At 36.6% G+C, this 23,073-nt stretch overlaps 1 protein-coding gene across 5 annotated transcripts in view; it reads right to left on the bottom strand.

Annotated features, from left to right (window-relative positions):
• Nucleotides 1-23,073, bottom strand: part of CWF19L2 (CWF19 like cell cycle control factor 2) — a 140,763-nt gene that overhangs the window by 74,080 nt on the left and 43,610 nt on the right. For all 5 annotated transcript variants that reach the window (XM_055547764.1, XM_055547766.1, XM_055547765.1 and 2 more), the window contains exons 7-8: nucleotides 15,366-15,472; nucleotides 4,249-4,904 (exon numbers count right to left, since the gene is read on the bottom strand). In XM_055547764.1, the coding sequence (XP_055403739.1) occupies nucleotides 4,249-4,904; nucleotides 15,366-15,472 (763 nt within the window). The remainder of the gene's footprint in view (nucleotides 1-4,248; nucleotides 4,905-15,365; nucleotides 15,473-23,073) is intronic.

Raw genomic sequence — 23,073 nt, 5'->3', positions numbered from 1 at the left:
TGCACAACTAAGGAAACTATAAACAAGGTGAAAAGACAGCCCTCAGAATGGGAGAAAACAATAGCAAACAAAACAACTGACAAAGGATTAATCTCCAAAATATACAAACAGTTCATGAAGCTCAATACAAGAAAAATGAACAACTTAATCAAAAGGTGGGCAAAAGACCTGAACAGACATTTCTCCATAGATGGCAGCCCACCAGGCTCCCCCATCCCTGGGATTCTCCAGGCAAGAACACTGGAGTGGGTTGCCATTGCCTTCTCCAATGCATGAAAGTGAAAAGTGAAAGTGAAGTCACTCAGTCCTGTCCGACTCTTAGCAACCCCACGGACTGCAGCCTACCAGGCTCCTCCGTCCATGGGATTTTCCAGGCAAGAGTATTGGAGTGGGGTGCCATTGCCTTCTCCAAAAGAAGACATACAGATGGCTAATAAACACAAGAAAAGATGCTCAACATCACTCATTATTAGAGAAATGCAAATCAAAATCACAATGAGGCATCATCTCACACGGGTCACAATGGTCATCATCAAAAATTCTAAACAATAAATGGTGGAGAGGGTGTGGCAAAAAGGGAACCCTCTTACACTGATGCAAACTTATACAACCACTATGGAGAAGAGTATGGAGACTCCTTTCAAAACTAGAAATAAAAATATCATACAACCCAGCAATCTCATTCTTGGGCATATACTCTGAGGAAATCAGAATTAAAACAGATGCATGTACCCCAAAGTTCACTGTAGCACTATTTACAATAGTTAGGACATGGAAGCAACCTAGATGTCCATCAGCAGATGAATGGATAAGGAAGTTGTGGTCCATATACACAACGGACTACTACTCAGCTATAAAAAGGAACGCATTTAAGTTAGTTCTAATGAGGTGGATGAACCTAGAGCCTGTTTAGAGTGAAGTCAGAGAGAGAAAGACAAATACCATATATTAATGCATGTATATGGAATCTAGAAAGATGGTAGCAATAATTCTACGTACAGGACAGCAAATGAGACACAGATATAAAGAACAGTCTTTTGGACTCTGTGGGAGAGGGAGAGGGTGGGATGATTTGGGAGAATGACATTGAAATATGTTTAATATCATATATGAAACGAGTCGCCAGTCCAGGTTCAATGCACGATACTGGATGCTTGGGGCTGGTGCACTGGGATGACCCAGAGGGATGGTATGGGGAGGGAGGAGGGTTCCGGATGGGGAACACATGTATACCTGTGGTGGATTCATTTCGATATATGGCAAAACCAATACAATATTGTAAAGTTAAAAAATAAAATTAAATTTAAAATAAATAAATAAAAATAAAATAATTACAGACACACAAAAAAAGAACAGACTTTTGGACTCAGTGGGAGAAGGAGATGGTGGGATGATTTGAGAGAACAGCACTGAAACATATACATTACCACATGTAAAAGAAACAACAGTGCGAGTTTGATGTATGAAGCAGGGCACCCAAAGCTGGTGCTCTGGGACAACCTGGAGGGATCGGGTGGGGAGGGAGGTGGGCAGGGGGTTCAGAAGGAGGGGACACATGTATACCTATGGCTGACTCATATTAATGTATGGCAAAAACCACAATATTATAATTATGTGCCAATTAAAATAAATTTTAAAATGTAAAAAAAAAAAAGGTGAAATGAAGAGACATAAAAAGCTGAAAGAATGTTAAAGAAAAGCCTTCAGAGAGAAGAAAAATTATACTAGACTGAAATATGGATCAATTCAAAGGAAGGAAGAGCAACAGAAATGATGATTACAGGGGTAAATATAAACTTGTTTCTTATTACTTAAGTCTCTTTAAGATAACTATTTAAAAAAAATAATAACAAGAGTTTATAACAAGTATAAGTAAACTGCATGAAAACACTAACAGAAAGGACAGGATGGGGAGAAATGTAAATAAACTACTATGAAGTTCTTACAGGAGTGGCATGATATCACTTGAAGGTAGATAAGCTAAAGATGTATGCTGCTGGGACTTCCCTGGCGGTGCAGTGGTTAAGAATACACCTTGCAATGCAGGGGATGTGGATTCAGTCCCCGCTCAGGAAACTAAGATCCCACACGCTGTGGGGCAATGCACTGCAGCTACTGAACCTGCATAATCTGGAGCCTGTGTACAATGGAAGGTTCCATTTGCTGGACACAGACTGGCTGGCTGGATAGAAAAACCACAACTGTATATATCCTGTCTTCAGAAGACCCACTTCAGACCCAGAGACACATACAGACTAAAGCTGAAGGCATGGAAATCAAAAGAAGTAGCAAAACACATATCAGAGGGACTAGACTTTAGAAGAAAAACTGGAGACTTCTCTGGTGCTTCAGTGGTTAGGAAATCACCAGCCAATGCAGGGGACACAGGTTTGATCCCTGGTCCAGGAAGATTCCACATGCCCTGAGGGCAAGCCCGAGACCCACAGCTACTATACTCCCTCCCCTAAAAGCAATTCCTACAGTTATCTCCCATCACCCACATCCACAGCCACACTTTCCTCTTCTTTAACATTTGCACTCAGGATAATCCTACCTGCATGAGTACACTGTATCATACATACATATACACTAACTTTGAATTCCTGCTGAATTATCCCATCTATCATCATTCTTTATTTTTAGCTTCTTTCAAACTTGATACTGTCTTTTCCACTAATATATAAACATATTCAAGTTTCTGCACCCTAAAAAATATGGGAGTGAGGGAGGCACTTCGTTAAACCCATGTCTCCCACATATACTTTCTATCTCTAGTATATCATAATCCACAGTCATAATTTAGTCCATGAAATCTGGCTTATAAATCCTCTTTTACAATGATAATATTCTTGATTAAGTTGCCAAAGATCTCTATTATTGCCTACCCAAAGGCACATCTTTGTCATTTTTATCACTCTTCTCTGTTTTTGAGAAACTTTCATTTTCTCTTCCCTTTTCAGTATACAAAGAATCAATCAAGAGACAGCACCCAAGAAGGTATGCAGACTCCAACCAAAACTCACAAGTTTCAAGAAGATAACTGAAATCTCAGAGACCTTTAAAAGAGGCAACGTTCATGGTCGTAAAATTTGTACTCCAAACATTCCTTTTTTTGTTGTTTTGATGGGGTTGTGGAAGGGGTATAATTTCTAACAGAATTGTTTATTAGTATTGAAATGTAGATCAGGATAAATATGACAATACACAAGAATTCTGAGTATCTCTGGCATTTTCAATATTAACAGATAATTCAACACACAATAGAACAGTAATAGGTGTCAAATAAAGACATTACAATGAAAGTTGTTGGGCATCAATGACCGAAGAATACATTATCGTTAATAACACAGTAAAGACACTGCTCTGCAACAAACAGCAGGGACAGACTCTTCCATTTATAATGGAAGACTCTAAGCATTTAGAATGGCAAGCATATGCTCTGAAGAAAACATCACCATGGCATCTGCAACTATCCTATAAAAAGAAAAAAGTACAAGCATTTCTCATTTCTCAGGGTTACTGCTATATTTCAAAAGCCCTCTTCAAAATTATTTTCTGAAAAGCAAATCCTATTTTCCCACTTAAATGTACTCTTTTTACAACACACATCCATACACAGACACACCCACAACAAATTCTGGCTCAAACTTTTGAGGAAAATGTAATTTAAAAAGCTCCAATCCAATCACATTTCAGAAACCTTGAATGTATTGCAATTATTCTTTGCCTGATGACAGTGTTCATAGACCCCATCCCTTTAATTCTTTTCTTACTACTTATTCTCAAATTTTCTCCCCTAAGGATCTCAGTACTCTTGCTTGGAAAATCCCATGGACGGAGGACCCTGGTAGGCTACAGTTCATGGGGTCGCAAATAGTTGGACACGACTGAGCGACTGAAGTGAACTGAACAAAATCTACCAAAATCTTTTATATAGCATATCCATTTATAAGAACTATTAAAGTCATTTAGCTTTATAGACTGCAAAAAAGCAACAAATTTTGAGGAAATATTCACTACTGAATTCATCTTTCAGCTTTTTGTTAAATAAACTGAAATGAAATACAATATATAAAATGAAACTACTGAATAGTTAAAGGTGCATATCTTATCTCTTACATCAAATTTAAGAAACAAAATCATAACATATCTAATCAGTAACTGATGCTCTAAAAGTGCAGTTCAGTATCTTGAGTCCTCTGGACCTTAGTATTCATTTATCGGTTTAGAAAACAAACGACAGAATACCTGGCAAGCGAAGATTTTGTGTCCTGTAGATGTTCTTTTGTCACATAGTCATCTCTCAAGCCTTCCTCCTGTGACTTTTCTCTCACGTCTTCTGAAACGTATCCATGGTCAACACTATGACTGGTTTCTAATGGCTTTTGATTTGAATGTTTCCTGTCTCCCCTCCCAAATCGACTCCAGCATGATAAACTTTCTTCACTGTTCTCTGTGGATTTTTGAAAACCACAATGCACAGAATCTTGAGGGACTACTGCTGAAGATGAACTAGATGGTTCAAAATTTCTGTGCTTGCTATGAAATGATACTTCTTCATCATCAGAGGGTCTTAAGAATTTAGCTCTTAAATTTACATGAGAAGAAAATTCTTGATTTTTCCTTGGACTGGGTTCTCTTCTATATGTTTCTGAAAACACAGATCTACCATCTTTTACATCACCACTAAACTTATCTTTAGTGATACTGTTTGCAATATCTGTTGTATTATATCTACCTCTTGAACTTTTACTATACTTTACCAAGTCTGACTTTCCACTTTCTTGACTACTGTGTGCTCTATCTGAGTATGTTGGTTTCTTCCACCGTTCTCGTCTACCATCTTCTTTTGTAAATGCAGCTTTTTCAGCTTCTTTTAATTTCAACTGAAATACTTCCATTGACTAGAAAGGAGGAAAAGTTCAACAAGATATTTAAAATTAAAAATGGCTCAATGACTTGTACTCCACATGCCACTGTGTCATGATATATTGTCATGTAGTACAATGAAAGAAAAACCTAAAAAAGGGGAATGAAAGACCTATACAATCATCCTAAATGACATAGGCTGAAATATGTACCCCCTCCAAAGTCATATGTCAAACCCTTAACCCACAGAACCTCAGAATGTGACATTTGTAAAAAGGATCTCTAAAGAGCTGATTAAGTTAAAAATGAGGTCACTGGGTTACACCTTAATCCAGTATGACTGCTATCCTTGTAATCAGAAGAATGTGGACACACAGAGATATAAGCACACACAGAGAAAACACCATGCGAGGACAGAGCTAGAAGGCAGATACTTATGAACTAAAAAGAAAGGCCTCAGAAGAAACCAAACCCTCTAACATCTTGATCTTGAACTTCGATTCTCCTTAACTGTAGGAAAATAAATTGCTGTTGTTTAAGTCACCCAGTCTGTGGAACTGTGTTGTGGTAGCTGGAGCAAAGAAACACATCGCTATAAAATGAGTATTTTTAAAAATATGAATAATCCAATAAAAATTATCAAATAATAAAAAAATTCTGGGAGCTCAAAAGAAGCCATTTAGACCAAATACCCAGCATTAAAACAAAACAGAATTCAGAAATCAATAAAGACATAATATTTTTAAATGTATTTCCTACTATCAGTGAGATTCAAGATGTAACTGTATTGCTAAAACACACTCTTATGAAAAGAAGAGCAGTTCAAGAGCAAGAAAGACAAAGAACACTATGTTCTAAGATAGGCAGGTAGTGAGTAGAACAACAGAAAGTATTGAATCCAAATCTGCGAACTCAACACTAGCCTAAGAATTTGCTGGACTTGGGAAAAGATGGTAAACAAATATAAGTTATAGCGAAAGACATATGGACAATTAATTCTACAGAAATGCATATACTTACAGAAGGAAAAACCAAAGACAGTAGAAGCATTAACAAAAAAATTTCCCCAGCTAATTTTCTAGATCCAAAGGTCTCATCCAACAGGGGGAAGGAAGAAAGTGAAGCATACAGAAACTCATACATTAAAAAATCCTAATTCCTGAGTCTCAAAATTCGTGCAGAAAATAAATTTTTCACAAAGATCAGATCAGACGAAGGAGTGAATGTGAACAAGTAAACAAATGGGAGTTAGGTAAACAACATTCTACCAACAAAGGAAAGGAAGTTAAGACTGTTAACTTTTCACTAAGTGCTAGAAGATAATGAAGTGAAGATGAAAATTTTTGAAAAATAATTCTAAGGTAATAATTCTAAATAAAGAATTCAATTCAGTCAAATTATCTTTCCTTGACATGTACAGAAGAAAGGCATTTTCCGAAATGCAACATATCAGAAAGTACATTACTTACTAATTCTAGGGGAGAAATTACTCAGTATCATTAAGCCAAACCGTAAATGAATTAGAGCAGGTATCTTTGAAAAAAGGAATTCGGTCCATAAACTAAATGGCAAATGTAATGGTTAAGTCTAAATAATTGTTCTTATAGTTGTGAAGAATACAACTGTCAAGGATAACATGCATATTTTTTAAACTTATAGTAAACTGTAATTAAAATTTTAAAATATTCCATAAAATCTGAGAGTTGAGATGGAAAGTCATTATCTTAGATGAGGCAGAGATAATCCATTATATTCTATCAAATTATTTTAAAAATCTAGGCTTAACATGTTTCTTAAATTTAATGACAACGTGAACAGAATGAAAATGATGGCAGTGAAGGGGGATATTTTCGCAATTTAAGCATTGCCTCATAGGCAACTTTTTTCTTTCTTGGTGATACATAAATTAACGATGTCTTTATAATTAGTGGCTTCTAAAAGTCAATAAAATATGGTAAAAACAAAAACAACAAAAACAGTAGCTGACACAATTTATCCAATGCTTATTGTACTACACTTCTGAATCATTTAAATGGGGTCTATGTAGAATGTCTAGGTTCAAATTTATTCATGAATTTCATAATCTTGGTTATTTAAACTCTGCCTCAGTTTCCTCATTTACTAAATAAATATAATAGTATAACTGTGGCTATTAAATAAATTTAATAATACATAAAGTAATACAACTGTACGTGGCAGATGAAAAGCATTCAAATTATTATTAGTGCTCACAATTCTATGAGAATGATACTAATAATTGTGTCTTTAAAATAAAAAATAAAAATGAAGCTTAAAATCACACAGCAAGAGTAACAAACCTGATATTGAAATTCAAGACTATTTAACTACACAGCGAATGTTTTTAACCATTATGTCAAAATGCCTAACTCTTTGACTCTTAACTGTTCCAGAGAATTAAGAAATTATATAAAACTTCAAAGTTTCAAAAATAAACTTATAATAACCCTTAAAAGATAAAAAGAAAAATAAAGATAATATATATATAAAGATATAAATGCAAAATAAAATATTAACAAATTTAATTCAGTAGTATATTAAAGTAAATGCCATGATCAAATAGGAGTTAAAGAATCTAAGAATGGCCCTAAGATAGAAAATATGTTCAAACAATTCATCTCATTAACAAAAGAAAAAAAAAATTTTTATCTCAAAGGATATCAAAAGTTATTTCATAAAAATTAGATACCCACTTCTAATTTAAAAGCAAATTAACAAAAAAGCACCTTTCAATAAACTGTGAATGCAAAGATACTTCTTAAACATGACAATCTTCATCTTAAATGCACTTAAACACAGAAGAAAGGTGTCTATATCAAAGTCCTGAAATTCTATTTCAAGAATACAAGAAAGTCTAAATATTGTAATACTGAGCAAGAAAAAGTAATAAACATTTCCATGTAACTATTTTCCCAGATAAGCCAGTTTAAAAGAGCTATAGATGTAATGACAAGAGTTTAAAAAAAACGGGCAGACTAATACCAGTCAAGTCAGAAAACATAAAGGAGGAAATATTCAACATATTCTTGAAAAAAATAAAAAATATACTGAGGATAAGAATATATATGTAACAACAAATGGAGAAATGCACTGAAAAGAATAAATGAAAATTTGAACTGATGAATAACCAGTATTTTAGGATGAGATAATTCAATATTGTTATTCAGTCGCTCAGTCATGTCTGATTCTTTGTGACCCCAGAACTGCAGCATGCCAGGCATCCCTGTACTTCACCATCCCCTGGACCTTGCTCAAACTCATGTCCACTGAGTCGGTAATGCCATCCAACTAGCTCGTCCTCTATCGTGCCCTTCTCCTGCTGCCTTCAATCTTTCCCACCATCAAGGTTTTTTCTAATGAGTCTGTCCTTCGCATCAGGTGGCCGAAGTATTACAGCTTCAGCTTCAGCATCAGCCCTTCCAATGAATATTCCGGGTTGATTTCCTTTAGGATTGACTGGCTTCATCTCCTCGCAGTCCAAGGGACTATCAAGAGTCTTCTCCAACACCACAGTTCAAAAGCATCATTCTTCAGTGATCAGCCTTCTTCATGGTGCAATTCTCACATCCATACGTGACTACTGAAAAAACCAGTTTTGACTATCCAGACCTTTGTAGGCAAAGCAAAGTCTCCACTTTTTAACACACTGTCTAGGTTTGTCATTGCTTTTCTTCCAAGGAGCAAGCGTCTTTTAATTTCATGGCTGGAGTCTCCATCTGCAGTGACTTCGGAGACCAGGAAATAAAGTCTGTCCTCACTGTTTCCACTATTTCCCCATCTATTTGCCATGAAGTGATGGGACTTGCCATGATCTTAGTTTTTGGAACATTTGAATTTTACGCCAGCATTTTCACTCTCCTCTTTCATCTTCATCAAGAGTCTCTTTAGTTCCTCTTTCCTTTCAGCCATAAGGGTGATGTGATACGTGATATGATATCTGAATATCTTGAGGTTATTGATATTTCTCCCAGCAGTCTTGATTCCAGCTTATGCTTTATCCAACTTGGAATTTCTCATGATGTACTCTGCATATTACGTTAAATAAGCAGGGTGACAAGATATAGACATAATGTACTCCTTTCCCAATTTTGAATCAGTCTACTGTTCCATGTCCAGTTCTAACTGTTGCTTCTTGACCTGCATACGGGTATCCCAGGAGACAGTTAAGGTGGTCTGGTATTCCCACATCTTGAACAACTTTACACAGTTTCTTATGGAAAGGCTTTAGCATAATCAATGAAATAGATGTTTTTCTGGGATTCTCTTGCTTTCCTAGGATCCAACGGATGTTAGAAATTTGATCTCTGGTTCCTCTGCCTTTTCTAAATCCAGCTTGAATATATGGGAGTTCTTGGCTTATATACTGTTGAAGCCTCACTTGGAGAATTTTGAGCATTACTTTGCTAGCATGTGAAACAAGTGCAATTGTCTAATAGTTTTAACATTCTTTGGCATTGCCCTTCTTTGATACTGGAATGAAAACTGACCATTTCCAGTCCTGTGGCTACTATTGAGGTTTCCATATTTGCTGGCATATTGACTGCAGCACTTTCAGAACATCATCTTTTAGGATTTGAAATAGCTCAGCCGGAATTCCATCACCTCCACTATCTTTGTTCGTAGCAATCCTTCCGAAGACCCACTTGACTTTGCACTCCAAGATGTCTGGCTTTTAGGAGAGTGACCACACCATTGTGGTTATCTGGATCATTAAGATCTTTTTTGTATACTTCTGTGTATTCTTGCCACCTCTTCTTAATATCTTCTGCTTCTGTTAGGTCCGCACCATTTCTGTCCTTTATTGTGCCCATCTCTTTATGAAATGTTCCCTTCAGTTCAGTTCAGTTCAGTTCAGTCACTCAGTCATGTCCGACTCTTTGAGACCCCAGGAACTGCAGCATGCCAGGCCTCCCTGTCCATCACCAACTCCTGGAGTCCACCCAAACCCATGTCCATGGTGTCGGTGATGTCATCCAGCCATCTCATCCTCTGTCATGTCCTTCTCCTCCTGCCCTCAGTCTTTCCCAGCATCAGGGTGTTTTCAAATGAGTCAGCTCTCTGCATCAGGTGGCCAAAGTATTGGAGTTTCAGCTTCAACATCAGTCCCTCCAATGAACACCCAGGACTGATCTCCATTAGGATGGACTGGTTGGATCTCCTTGCAGTCCAAGGGACTCTCAAGAGTCTTCTCCAACACCACAGTTCAAAAGCATCAATTCTTCAGTGTTCAGCTTTCTTTATAGTCCAACTCTCACATCCATACATGACTACTGGAAAAACATGGTATCTCTAATTTTCTTGAAGAGATCTCTAGTCTTTCCCCTTCTACTGTTTTCCTCTATTTCTTTGCATTGTTCACTTAGGAAGATTTCCTTATCTCTCCTTGCTATTCTTTGGGACTCTGAATTCAGATTAGGTATACCTTTCCTTTTCTCCTTTGCCTTTCACTTCTCTTCTTTTCTCAGCTATTTGTAAGGCCTCGTCAGACAATCATTTTGCCTTTTTCCATTTCTTTTTCTTGAGGATGGTTTTGATCACTGCCACCTGTACTATGTTACAAATCTCTGTCCATAGTTCTTCAGGCACTCTATCAGATCTAATCCGTTGAGTCTATTTGTCACTTCCACTGTATACTCATAAGGGATTTGATTTAGGTCATACACCCATGGTCTAATGGATTTCCCTACTTTCCTCAATTTAAGTCTGAATTTTGCAACAAGGAGTTCATGATCTGAACCAGTCAGTTTTTGCTGATTCCATCTTCCATTCCAAGCATATAATCACTCTGATTTTGGTACTGACCATCTAGTGATGTCCACCAGATGTCCACCATCTCTTGTGTTGTTGGAAGAGGGTGTTTGCTATGACCAGCGCATTCTCTTGGCAAAACTGTTAGCCTTTGCTTGCTTCATTTTGTACTACAAGGACAAACCTGCCTGTTACGCCAGGTATCTCTTGACTTCCTTCATTTGCATTCCAGTCCCCTATGATGAAAAGGACATCTTTTTTGGGTGTTAGTTCTAGAAGGTCTTGTAGGTCTTCATAGAACCACTCAACTTCAGCTTCTTCAGCACTAGTGGTTGAGGGCATAGACTAGGATTACTGTGACACTGAATGGTTTGCCTTGGAAATGAACAGAGATCATTCAGTTGTTTTTGAGACTGCAACCAAGTACTACATTTTGGACTCTTTTATTGACTATGAGGGCTACTCCCTTTCTTCTAAGAGATTTGTCCTCAGTAGTAGATATAAAGGTCATCTGAATTAAATTCACCCATTCCAGACCATTTTAGTTCACTGATTCCTAAAATGTTGATGTTCACTCTTGCGATCTCCTGTTTGACCACTTCCAATTTACCTTGATTCATGGACCTAACATTCCAATGCAATATTGTTATTTAAAGCATCAGCTTTTACTTTCACCACAAGACACACTGACAGCTAGGTATTGTTTCTGCTTTGGTTCAGCCTCTTTATTCCTTCTGGAGCTCTTTCTCCACTCTTCCCCAGTAGCATATTGGGCATCTACTGACGTGGGGAGTTCATCTTTCAGTGTCAAATCTTTTTGCCTTTTCATACTGTCCAAAATCACTGCAGATGGTGACTGCAGCCATGAAATTAAAAGACGCTTTCTCCTTGGAAGGAAAGTTATGACCAACCTAGACAGCATATTAGAAAGCAGAGATAAAATTTTGTCAACAAAGGTCCATTTAGTCAAGGGTATGGTTTTTCCAGTAGTCCGGTTTTTCCAATAGTCATGTATGGATGTGACTGCAGTCCATGGGGTCGCTAAGAGTCAGACACGACTGAGCGTCTTCACTTTCACCTTTCACTTTCATGCATTGGAGAAGGAAATGGCAACCCACTCCAGTGTTCTTGCCTGGAGAATCCCAGGGATGGGGGAGCCTCATAGGCTGCTGTCTATGGGGTCGCACAGAGTCGGACATGACTGAAGCGACTTAGCAGCAGCAGCACCATAGCAAATATAAGTAAAAAGAAAACATGAAACTAACAGGAAGATTTATTAAAAGGTCTTAAGTCAATATCCCCAAATGAGTAAATACTACAAATAATCAAATCAAATGGCAAAAAATACATGAAAAAAAAGAATCCACTTGATTAGTGAACAAACGATAAAAATAAAGGCAAAAAAAAAATCTGCTTACCAATCACAGTAGCATAGACTAGAAAACATAATACTACTATTGAAAATCATAGGAAAAAAAGTAATTTTATTGAGTGTAATTCCTTCAATCCTTCTACAGAGAAATTTTGCAATGTAAATCTCACTGTAAGTATCCATATCCTTTAATTGGTAATTCCACTTATAGTAATTCTTTTAAGAAAATAACCAGGTAAGTACACAACATTCATTGGAAAAGATGGTCATCACAGTGCAGTTTAACAGGGAAAAAATAAAAACATATAAATATCTCTCCACTAACATAAATAAATAATGGGTTGTTGTTGAGTCGCTAAGTCATGTCCAACTCTTTGCAACCCATGGACTGCAGAACACCAGACTTCCCTGTCCTTCACCATCTCCCAGAGTTTGCCCAAACTCATATCCATTGAATAGGTGATGTCATCTAACCATGTTATCGTCTGTCGTCCCTTTCTCCTCCTGCCTTTCCCAGCATCAGGGTCTTTTTCAAAGAGTCAGAACTTTGCATCAGGTAGTTAAGATACTGAAGCTTCAGCTTCAGCACCAGTCCTTCCAAAGAATATTCAAGGATGACTTCCCTTAGGATGGACTGTTTTGACTCTCTGCAGTCCAAAAGACTCTTTAGTGTATTCTCTAGCACCATGGTTCAAAAGTACCAATTCTTCAGCACTCAGCCTTTTTTATGGTCCAACTGTCACATCCATACCTGACTACTGGAAAAACCACAGGTCTGATTATATGGATCTTTGTCAGCAAAGTAATGTATCTGCTTTTTAATACACTGTCTAGGTTTGTCATAACTTTTCTTCCAAAGAACAAGCATCAGTCACCTTCCACAGAGATTTAGGAGCCCAAGAAAATAAAGTCTGTTACTGGTTTCATTTTTTCCCCATCTATTTGCCAGGAACTGATGCCATGATCTTAGTTTTTTGAATGCTGAGTTTAAGCCAGATTTTTCACTCTGCTCTTTCATCTTCATCAAGTTTCTCTTGCCTCTTTGCTTTCTGCCATCAGGGTGGTATCATCTGCATGTCTGAGGTTGTTGATACTTCTCCCAGCAATCTTGATTCCAGCTTGTGACTCATCTAGTCAGGTATTTCACATGATGTGCTCTGCATTTAAGTTAAAAAACCAGGGTAACAATATATAGACTTGATGTACTCCTTTCCCAATTTGGAACCAGTCTGTTTTTCCAAGTCTGGTTCTAACTGTTGCTTCTTGACCTGCATACTAGTTTCTCAGGAGGCAGGTAAGGTAGTCTGGTACTTCCATTTCTTTAAGAATTTTCCATAGTTTGTTTTGATCCACACAGTCAAAGGCTTTAGTGCAGTCAGTGAAGCAGAAGTAGATGTTTTTCTGAAACTCTCTTGCTTTTCCTATGATCCAACGAATGTTGGCAATTTGGTAATCTGGTTCTTCTGCCTTTTCTAAGTACAGCTGATATATTCAAAAGTTCTTGGTTTATGTACTGTTGAACCCTAGCTTGAAGGATTTTGAGTATTCCTTGCTAGCATGTAAAATGAGCACAATTGTACAGTAGTTTGAACATTCCTTGGCATTGCCCTTCTTTGGATTGGAATGAAAACTGATCTTCTCCAGTCCTTAACCACTGTGGAAGAACAAAATTTGCTGACATATTAAGTGCAGCACTTTAATCTAAAAGCATCTTTTAATCCTAAAAGCATCAACTTTTAGGATTTTACATAGCTAGGCTGGCATTCCATCACCTCCACTGTATAAATATATGTATAAATATTAAGAGATCATTAAAATGTATGTATTTACTGGCATCCAACTATGTCTGCTTGTGAAAGTGAAACAAACAATGTAGACTGTAAGTTTATGCTATGTCTGTTGTCAGACTCTTTGTGATCCCAGAACTGAAGCTCTCCAGGTTCCTGTGTTCATGGAAGTTTTCCAGGCAAGAATAATAGAGTGGGTTGCGATCTCCTGCTCCAAGGGATTTGCCCAACCCATGGATCAAACTTGCATGTCTTAGGTCTTCTGCATTGGCAGGCAGATTCTTTACCACTGAACCTCCAGGGAAGCCCAGTCCATAAGCCTACTTTTGTAACACAGTTTATTTTAAAATTATATAATAATGAGGAAAGAATTATATATATATATATATATATATATATATCTCTCTCAAAATATTAACATATATTCTCTTCAGTTCAGTTCAGTCGCTCAGTCATGTCCAACTCATTACGACCCCATGAATCGCAGCACGCCAGGCCTCCCTGTCCATCACCAACTCCCGGAGTTCACTCAAACTCACATCCATCAAGTCGGTGATGCCATCCAGCTATCTCATCCTCTGTTGTCCCCTTCTCCTTCTGCCCCCAATCCCTCCCAGCATCAGAGTCTTTTCCAATGAGTCAACTCTTTGCATGAGGTGGCCAAAGTACTGGAGTTTCAGCTTTAGCATCATTCCTTCCAAAGAACACCCAGGACTGATCTCCTTCAGAATGGACTGATTAGATCTCCTTGCAGTCCAAGGGACTCTCAAGAGTCTTCTCCAACACCACAGTTCAAAAGCATCAATTCTTCGGTGCTCAGCTTTCTTCATAGTCCAACTCTTACATCCATACATGACTACTGGAAAAACTATAGCGTTGATTGGACAGACCTTTGCTGGAAAAGTAATGTCTCTGCCAATAATAATTCTCTCACTTTTTGTTTACTCCTTTATAAACCTCTTTCTACTGAAATTTTAAAAAACAGGACATCAACAGCTACTGAAACAGAAAGATTATTCACACATTGTGAATGGGGGAGCTGGTTCTAAAATATATTACTTCATCATTCCATTGTTCTATACACACACATGCACACACATACACAGTAATCATGCCATGTTTTAAGTAAGTCAGATCATGTTGCATAACTTAAACTTATGCAGTACTGTATGTCAAGTATATCTCAATAAAACTGGAAGAAAAATGAATAAATATCACTTTCTAAAAGCAAAAAAAAATACTACTTATATCAAAAGATATTCTATGGAGGCTTTCCTATACTATTGAAATTTCTTCACATCAAGAAAATGCTGCTTTTACATTAAAAACATATGTTCTTAAACTGTCCTTACTTAAGTTTCATATTCATTAAATTTTATATTTAAATATGCTGCACAGGTTTATCTAAAAATGAAATGCAAAACACAGCTTCAGCAGTTAAGACAGTTAGAAATGAAATTTAATATAGAGTCAATTAAAAAAGGTATCCTAGCACAAAACACTAACAAAGTTAAAGTCAATTTCCATATATCTTTGAAAATAATATTTATCTCCTAAATACCAAGACTTACCCCGTATCTTTCAGCTACAATGTCCTCAAAATTTCTATTTTGTTTCTCAGCTTGTTCTTTCATTCTTTGATAAGACTTCCTTAGCCAGCTTAAACCACCATCTTCTACTGAAATTCAATTGCAAAATTAAATGTCAGTTATACTTTTCATGTGGTTGTAACAGAATATTTACTGCTACCACAGTAACTATGAAATTGCACATTATTCTTTGAACATATAAAAATCATAAGTGCATTTAAAATTCAACATATATTTGCGTGCCTATATATGTAAGGCACAGTTTTGCAATAATGAGAAAAGAAAAACAAAAAGAAACAACTGGGAAATTCTATGGTGCTCCACTAACTAATACTCTAGATTCCCAATGCAGAGGGCACAAATTTGATCCCTGTCAGGGAACTAGATCCCACATGCTGTAGCTAAGAGTTCACATGCCACAACTAAAACTACTGCACACCATAACTAAGAGTTTGCATGCTGAAATTCAGAGTTTGCATGCCACAATGAAGATCAAAGACTGTGCTGCAACACTCAGCACAGTCAAATAAATTAAAAAAAAATACTTAAAACAAATAAAAAGAAATAAAAAATAGAACTACCCTAAAAAAAAAACCAGAAACTAAGAGAATGAGGATAAGAGGAGATAAATATAACAAATATTAGATTTTATCAAAATAGCATTTATCACTATTATAGAGTTACATAAAAATGAAAAAAGGAGAGAATTATTTCTAAATGTAATATCAGGAGACAATCTCACACACCAGGATGAAAATCGAGTTGGATTTCTACGAAGAGTAGTCAGGACCTGGGCTTTTGTTTGCTGGAAGATTTCTGATTACAGTTTCAGACGGCTTCACAGCTGAATTCTACCAAAAATTTAGAGAAGAGCTAACACCTATCCTACTCAAACTCTTCCAGAAAATTTCAGAGGAAGGTAAACTTCCAAACTCATTCTATGAGGCCACCATCACCCTAATACCAAAACCTGACAAAGATCCCACAAAAAAAGAAAACTACAGGCCAATATCACTGATGAACATAGATGCAAAAATCCTTAACAAAATTCTAGCAATCAGAATCCAACAACACATTAAAAAGATCATACACCATGACCAAGTGGGCTTTATCCCAGGGATGCAAGGATTCTTCAATATCCGCAAATCAATCAATGTAATACACCACATTAACAAATTGAAAAATAAAAACCATATGATTATCTCAATAGATACAGAAAAAGCCTTTGACAAAATTCAACATCCATTTATGATAAAAACTCTCCAGAAAGCAGGAATAGAAGGAACATACCTCAACATAATAAAAGCTATATATGACAAACCCACAGCAAACATTATCCTCAGTGGTGAAAAATTGAAAGCATTTCCCCTGAAGTCAGGAACAAGACAAGGGTGCCCATTTTTACCATTACTATTCAACATAGTTTTGGAAGTTTTGGCCACAGCAATCAGAGCAGAAAAAGAAATAAAAGGAATCCAGATTGGAAAAGAAGAAGTAAAGCTCTCACTGTTTGCAGATGACATGATCCTCTACATAGAAAACCCTAAAGACTCCACCAGAAAATTACTAGAACTAATCAATGAATATAGTAAAGTTGCAGGATATAAAATCAACAAACAGACATCCCTTGCATTCCTATACACTAGTAATGAGAAAACAGAAAGAGAAATTAAGGAAACAATTCCATTCACCATTGCAACGAAAAGAAAAAAATACTTAGGAATATATCTACCTAAAGAAACTAAAGACCTATATATAGAAAACTATAAAACACTGGTGAAAGAAATCAAAGAGAACACTAACAGATGGAGAAATATACCATGTTCATGGATTGGAAGAATCAATATAGTGAAAATGAGTATACTACCCAAAGCAATTTATAGATTCAATGCAATCCCTATCAAGCTACCAATGGTATTCTTCACTGAGATAGAACAAATAATTTCACAATTTGTATGGAAATACAAAAAACCTCGAATAGCCAAAGCAAGCTTGAGAAAGAAGAATGGAACTGGAGGAATCAACCTGCCTGACTTCAGGCTCTACTACAAGGCCACAGTCATCAAGACAGTATGGTACTGGCACAAAGACAGAAATATAGATCAATGGAACAAAATAGAAAGCCCAGAGATAAATCCACGCACCTATGGACACCTTATCTTTGACAAAGGAGGCAAGAATATACAATGGATTAAAGACAATCTCTTTAACAAGTGGTGCTGGGAAAACTGGTCAACCACTTGTAAAAGAATGAAACTAGAACACTTTCTAACACCATACATAAAAATAAACTCAAAATGGATTAAAGATCTAAATGTAAGATCAGACACTATAAAACTCCTAGAGAAGAACATAGGCAAAACACTCTCTGACATACATCACAGCAGGATCCTCTATGACCCATCTCTCAGAATATTGGAAATAAAAGCAAAAATAAACAAATGGGACCTAATTAAACTTAAAAGCTTCTGCACAACAAAGGAAACTATAAGCAAGGTGAAAAGACAGCCTTCAGAATGGGAGAAAATAATAGCAAATGAAGCAACTGACAAACAACTAATCTCAAAAATATACAAGCAACTCCTACAACTCAATTCCAGAAAAATAAATGACCCAATCAAAAAATGGACCAAAGAACTAAATAGACATTTCTCCAAAGAAGACATACAGATGGCTAACAAACACATGAAAAGATGCTCAACATCACTCATTATCAGAGAAATGCAAATCAAAACCACTATGAGGTACCATTTCATGCCAGTCAGAAAGGCTGCAATCCAAAAGTCTACAAGCAATAAATGCTGGAGAGGGTGTGGAGAAAAGGGAACCCTCTTTCACTGTTGGTGGGAATGCAAACTAGTACAGCCACTATGGAGAACAGTGTGGAGATTCCTTAAAAAACTGTTAATAGAACTGCCTTATGACCCAGCAATCCCACTGCTGGCCATACACACTGAGGAAACCAAAACTGGGATACATGTACCCCAATGTTCATCGCAGCGCTGTTTTTAACAGCCAGGACATGGAAGCAACCTAGATGTCCATCAGCAGATGAATGGATAAGAAAGCTGTGGTACATATACACAATGGAGTATTACTCAGCCATTAAAAAGAATACATTTGAATCAGTTCTAATGAGGTGGATGAAACTGGAGCCTATTATACAGAGTGAAGCAAGCTAGAAAGAAAAACACCAATACAGTATACTAACGCATATATATGGAATTTAGAAGGATGGTAACAATAACCCTGTATACGAGACAGCAAAAGAGACACTGATGTATAGAACAGTCTTTTGGACTCTGTGGGAGAGGGAGAGGGTGGGATGATTTGGGAGAATGGCACTGAAACATGTCTAATATCATATATGAAACGAGTCGCCAGTCCAGGTTCAATGCGCGATACTGGATGCTTGGGGCTGGTGGACTGGGACGACCCAGAGGGATGGTACAGGGAGGGAGGAGAGAGGAGGGTTCAGGATGGGGAACACGTGTATACCTGTGGTGGATTCATGTTGATATATGGCAAAACCAATACAATATTGTAAAGTTTAAAAAAAAAAAGAGTAGTCAGGGTATGCCTCAAAATAAATTAAAGCCAAGAAAGGTACACACATAGGGGGAAAAAACGACTTCAGATATAACATAAAGAACATATAAGGAGATGAGACCAGTCAAGATGCTGGAACAGAAGGACCTGAGGTTCACTTCTTCCCACAAGCACATCACTAATTACATCTACAAATGAAACAATTTGAACACACCACATGCTGAACATTAGCAGAGGATCTTGGATACATTAAAAGACAAGAAAAGATCCCCAAATGACCAGATAGGATGGAGAGAAAGAGGGAGAGAAACAAAAGAGGAAACAAGATGGAATCCATAATCTTGGGGTGGTGGGGTGGGGGTGGGTGTGGGGGAGTGGCTGAAGAAGAGGAGAGGTTACCACATCAGGAGAAGGCCCCTTGAATATTTAAGAAAACTGAAATCATATCAAGCATCTTTTCTAAACACAACACTATGAGACTAGAAATCAATTACAAGAAAAAAAAATGTCAAAAACACAAACACATGGAGGCCAAACAATATGCTACTAAATAACCAAGAGATCACTGAAGAAATCAGAGGAAACCAAAAAATATACAGAAAAACAACAACAACAATACAACAACCCAAAACCTATGGGATACAGCAAAACAGTCCTAAGAGGGAAGCTTACAGCAATTCAATCCTACCAAGAGAAATAAGAAAAATCTCAAACAATTTAATCTTATACCTAGAACAACTAGATAAAGAAGAAAAAATCCAAAGTTAATAGAAATAAAAAAATTATAAAAATCAGAGCAGAAATAAATGAAACAGAAATGAAGAAAACAATAGCAAAAATCATTTAAACTAAAAGCTGGTTCTTTGGGAAGATAAACAAAATTGACAAACCTTTAGCCAGACCCATCAAGAAAAAAAGAGAGAGGACTCAAATCAATAAAATTAAAAAAGAAAACAGAGAAATTACAACAGAGAAATTACACCACAGAAATGCAAAGGATCAGAAGATTACTGTAGGCAACTATAGGTCAAGAAAATGGACAATCTAGAAAAAAAATGAACAAGTTCTTAGAAAGATACAACCTTCCAAGACCGAACCATGAAGAAACAGAAAATATGAACAGATCAATCAAAAGAATTGAAAATGAAAGTGTGGCAAACTCTATCCAACATTTAGAGAAGAGACAAAACCGACTCTTCTGAAACTCTTTCAGGAAATTAGAGGAAGAACACTCCAAAACTCACCTAAAAGGCCACCATCACTCTGATACCAAACCAAAGATTACAAAAAAATCCAAAATTACATGTCAATATCACTGATGAACACAGATGCAAAAATCTTCAACAAACTTCTAGCAAACATAATCCAACAATACATTACAAGATTAATACATCATGATCAAATGGGATTTATCCAAGAGATGTAAGGATTACTTACATAGACACAAACCAGTCAATGTGATACACTGTATTAATAAGCCAAAACCACATGATTATCTCGATAGATGCAAAACAAATTTTTGACAAAATTCAACACACTTTTATGATTAAGGAAAAAAAAACCTCTCCAAAAGTGGGCTTAGAGGTAACCTGCCTCAAAATAATAAAGGCCATATAGGACAAACCTACAGATAACATCATACTCAGAGGTGAAAAGTAGAAAGCATTTTCAGTACAACAAGTATGTCCACTTTACCATGTTTATTCAACATAGTATTAGAAGTCCTGGCTACAGCTATCAAAGAAAAAGAAATAAAGAAATTGAAATTGAAAGCTTCAATACTTTGGTCACCTGATGCGAAGGGCTGACTCATTAGAAAAGACCCTGATGCTGGGAAAGATTGAAGGCAGGAGGAGAAGGGGATGAGAGGGGATGAGATGGTTGGATGGCATCACTGACTCAACGGTCCTGAGTTTGAGCAAGCTCTGGGAGATGGTAAAGGACAGAGAAGCCTAGCATGCTACAGTCCACAGGGTTGCAAAGAGTCAGATACAACTGAAAGACTGAACTGAATTGAAAGTGGAAAAGAAGTAAAATTCACTGTTTGCAGATGACATGGTACTATGCACAGAAAATCCTAAAAGATGCCACCAGATAACTACTAGAACTGATTAATTTACTAGAATTTGATAAAGATGCAGGATAAAAAATTACTGCACAGAAATCTCTTGTATGCATACCTATACACTAACAAAGAAAGATCAGAAAGAGAAACTAAGGAAACAATTTCATTTACCACCACAAAAAGTAATACAATACCTAGGAATAAGCCAATCTAAAAAGGTAAAAGACCTATACTCTGAAAACTACAAGATTCTGATGAAAGAAATAAAAGATGACTCAGATAGAGAGATACACCATGTTTCTGGTGTATGGATTGGAAGAATCAATATTGTGAAAATGACTATATTACAAATCTACAGGTTCAATGAAATCCATATTAAGCTACCAATGGCATTTTTCACAGATCTATAACAAAAAATTTTACAATTTGTGTGAAAACAAAAGAGATCACAAACAACCAACAAACCTTGAGAAAGAAAAATGGAGCTGGAGGGATCGGGCTATACTACAGGCTGACTTCAGACTTGACTGACTTCAGACTACACTACAAAGCTATAGTCATCAAGACAGTGTGGTACTGGCACAAAAGCAGACATACAGATCAATGGCACAGGATAGAAAGCCTAGAGGTAAACCCACCCACATATGGTCATCTAATCTATGACAAAGGAAACAGGAATATACAACGACAGAAAGACAGTCTTTTCAATAACTGGCACTGGGAAAACTGAACAGCTACCTGCAAGAGAAAGAATCTGGAGCATACCCTAACACCATACACAAAAGAAAACTTAAAACAGATTAAAGATCTAAATGTAAGGTCAAATACTATAAAACTTTTAGAGGGAACCATAGGGAGAACACACTCTGACAAAAAGTGCAGCAATATCTTTTTCAATTCATCTCCTAAAATAATTAAAATAAAACAAAAATAAATTAATTGGTCTAATTAAACTTCAAATATTTTGCACAGCAAAGGGAACCATGAACAAAACAAAGAGAAGAATCTCAGGATGGGAAATGATATATGCAAATGAGGCAACTGACAATGGATTAATCTCCAAAATATACAAACTTCTCATGCAGCCCAATATAAAAAAAAATTTCCAATCAAAAAAGAGTGGAAAACTTAAACAGATATTTCTCCAAAGAAGACCTTCAGATGGTTAAAAAGCACATAAAATGATGCTCAACATTTCTCATTATTAGAAAAATGCAAACCAAAACTACAGTGAGGTATTACCTCATCCTGGTCAGAATGGTCATCATCAAAAAATCCAATAACAAACAAAAGAATAAAAAACAAAACAAAAAACTAATAAACAAACAAAAGATAAAAAAATAAAACAAAAGAATAAATGTTTTTTTTTTTTAATCCACAAATAATAAATGCTGGAAAGGATTCAGAGAACGGGGAACTTTCTTGCACTGTTGGTAGGAATGAAAATTGATATAGCCACAGTGGAGAATGGTATGGAGGTTTCTTAAAAACGAAAAATGGAACTACCATATGACCCAGCAATCTCACTATGAGGCATATATCTTGAGAAAACCATAATTTAAAAAGAAACATGTACCCCATTGTTCACTGTAGCACTATTTACAACAGCCAGGACATGGAAACAACCTAGATGCCCATCAACAGACGACTGTATAAAGAAGATGTGGTACACACACAATGGAATACTACTCAGCCATGAAACTGGCTCATTTGTAGAGATGTGGCTGTATCTAAAGTCTATCATACAGAATGAAGCAAGTTAGAACAAATATCGTATATTAACACATGTATGGGGAATATAGAAAAATGGTACAGATGAACCTACCTGCAGGGCAGGAACAGAAACACAGAAGGACAGAAAGGACACGTGGCCACACAGGGGGAAGGGGAAGGTGAGATGAATTGGAGATTAGGTTCGATATAAATACACTACCATGTGTAAAACTGATAGATAGTGGGAACTTTCTGTATAGCACAGGGAGCTCAGCTCAGTGCTCTGTGATGACCTACCTGGATGGGATGGAGAGAGGGAAGTTCAAGAGGGAGAGAATGTATCTGTAAATATAGCTGATTCAC

The sequence above is a fragment of the Bubalus kerabau genome, chromosome 15, assembly GCF_029407905.1.
Source record: "Bubalus kerabau isolate K-KA32 ecotype Philippines breed swamp buffalo chromosome 15, PCC_UOA_SB_1v2, whole genome shotgun sequence".
Lineage (NCBI taxonomy): Eukaryota > Metazoa > Chordata > Mammalia > Artiodactyla > Bovidae > Bubalus > Bubalus kerabau.
Note: the sequence above shows the minus strand (reverse complement) of the source record. Positions and strands in the feature narration are given on the sequence as shown.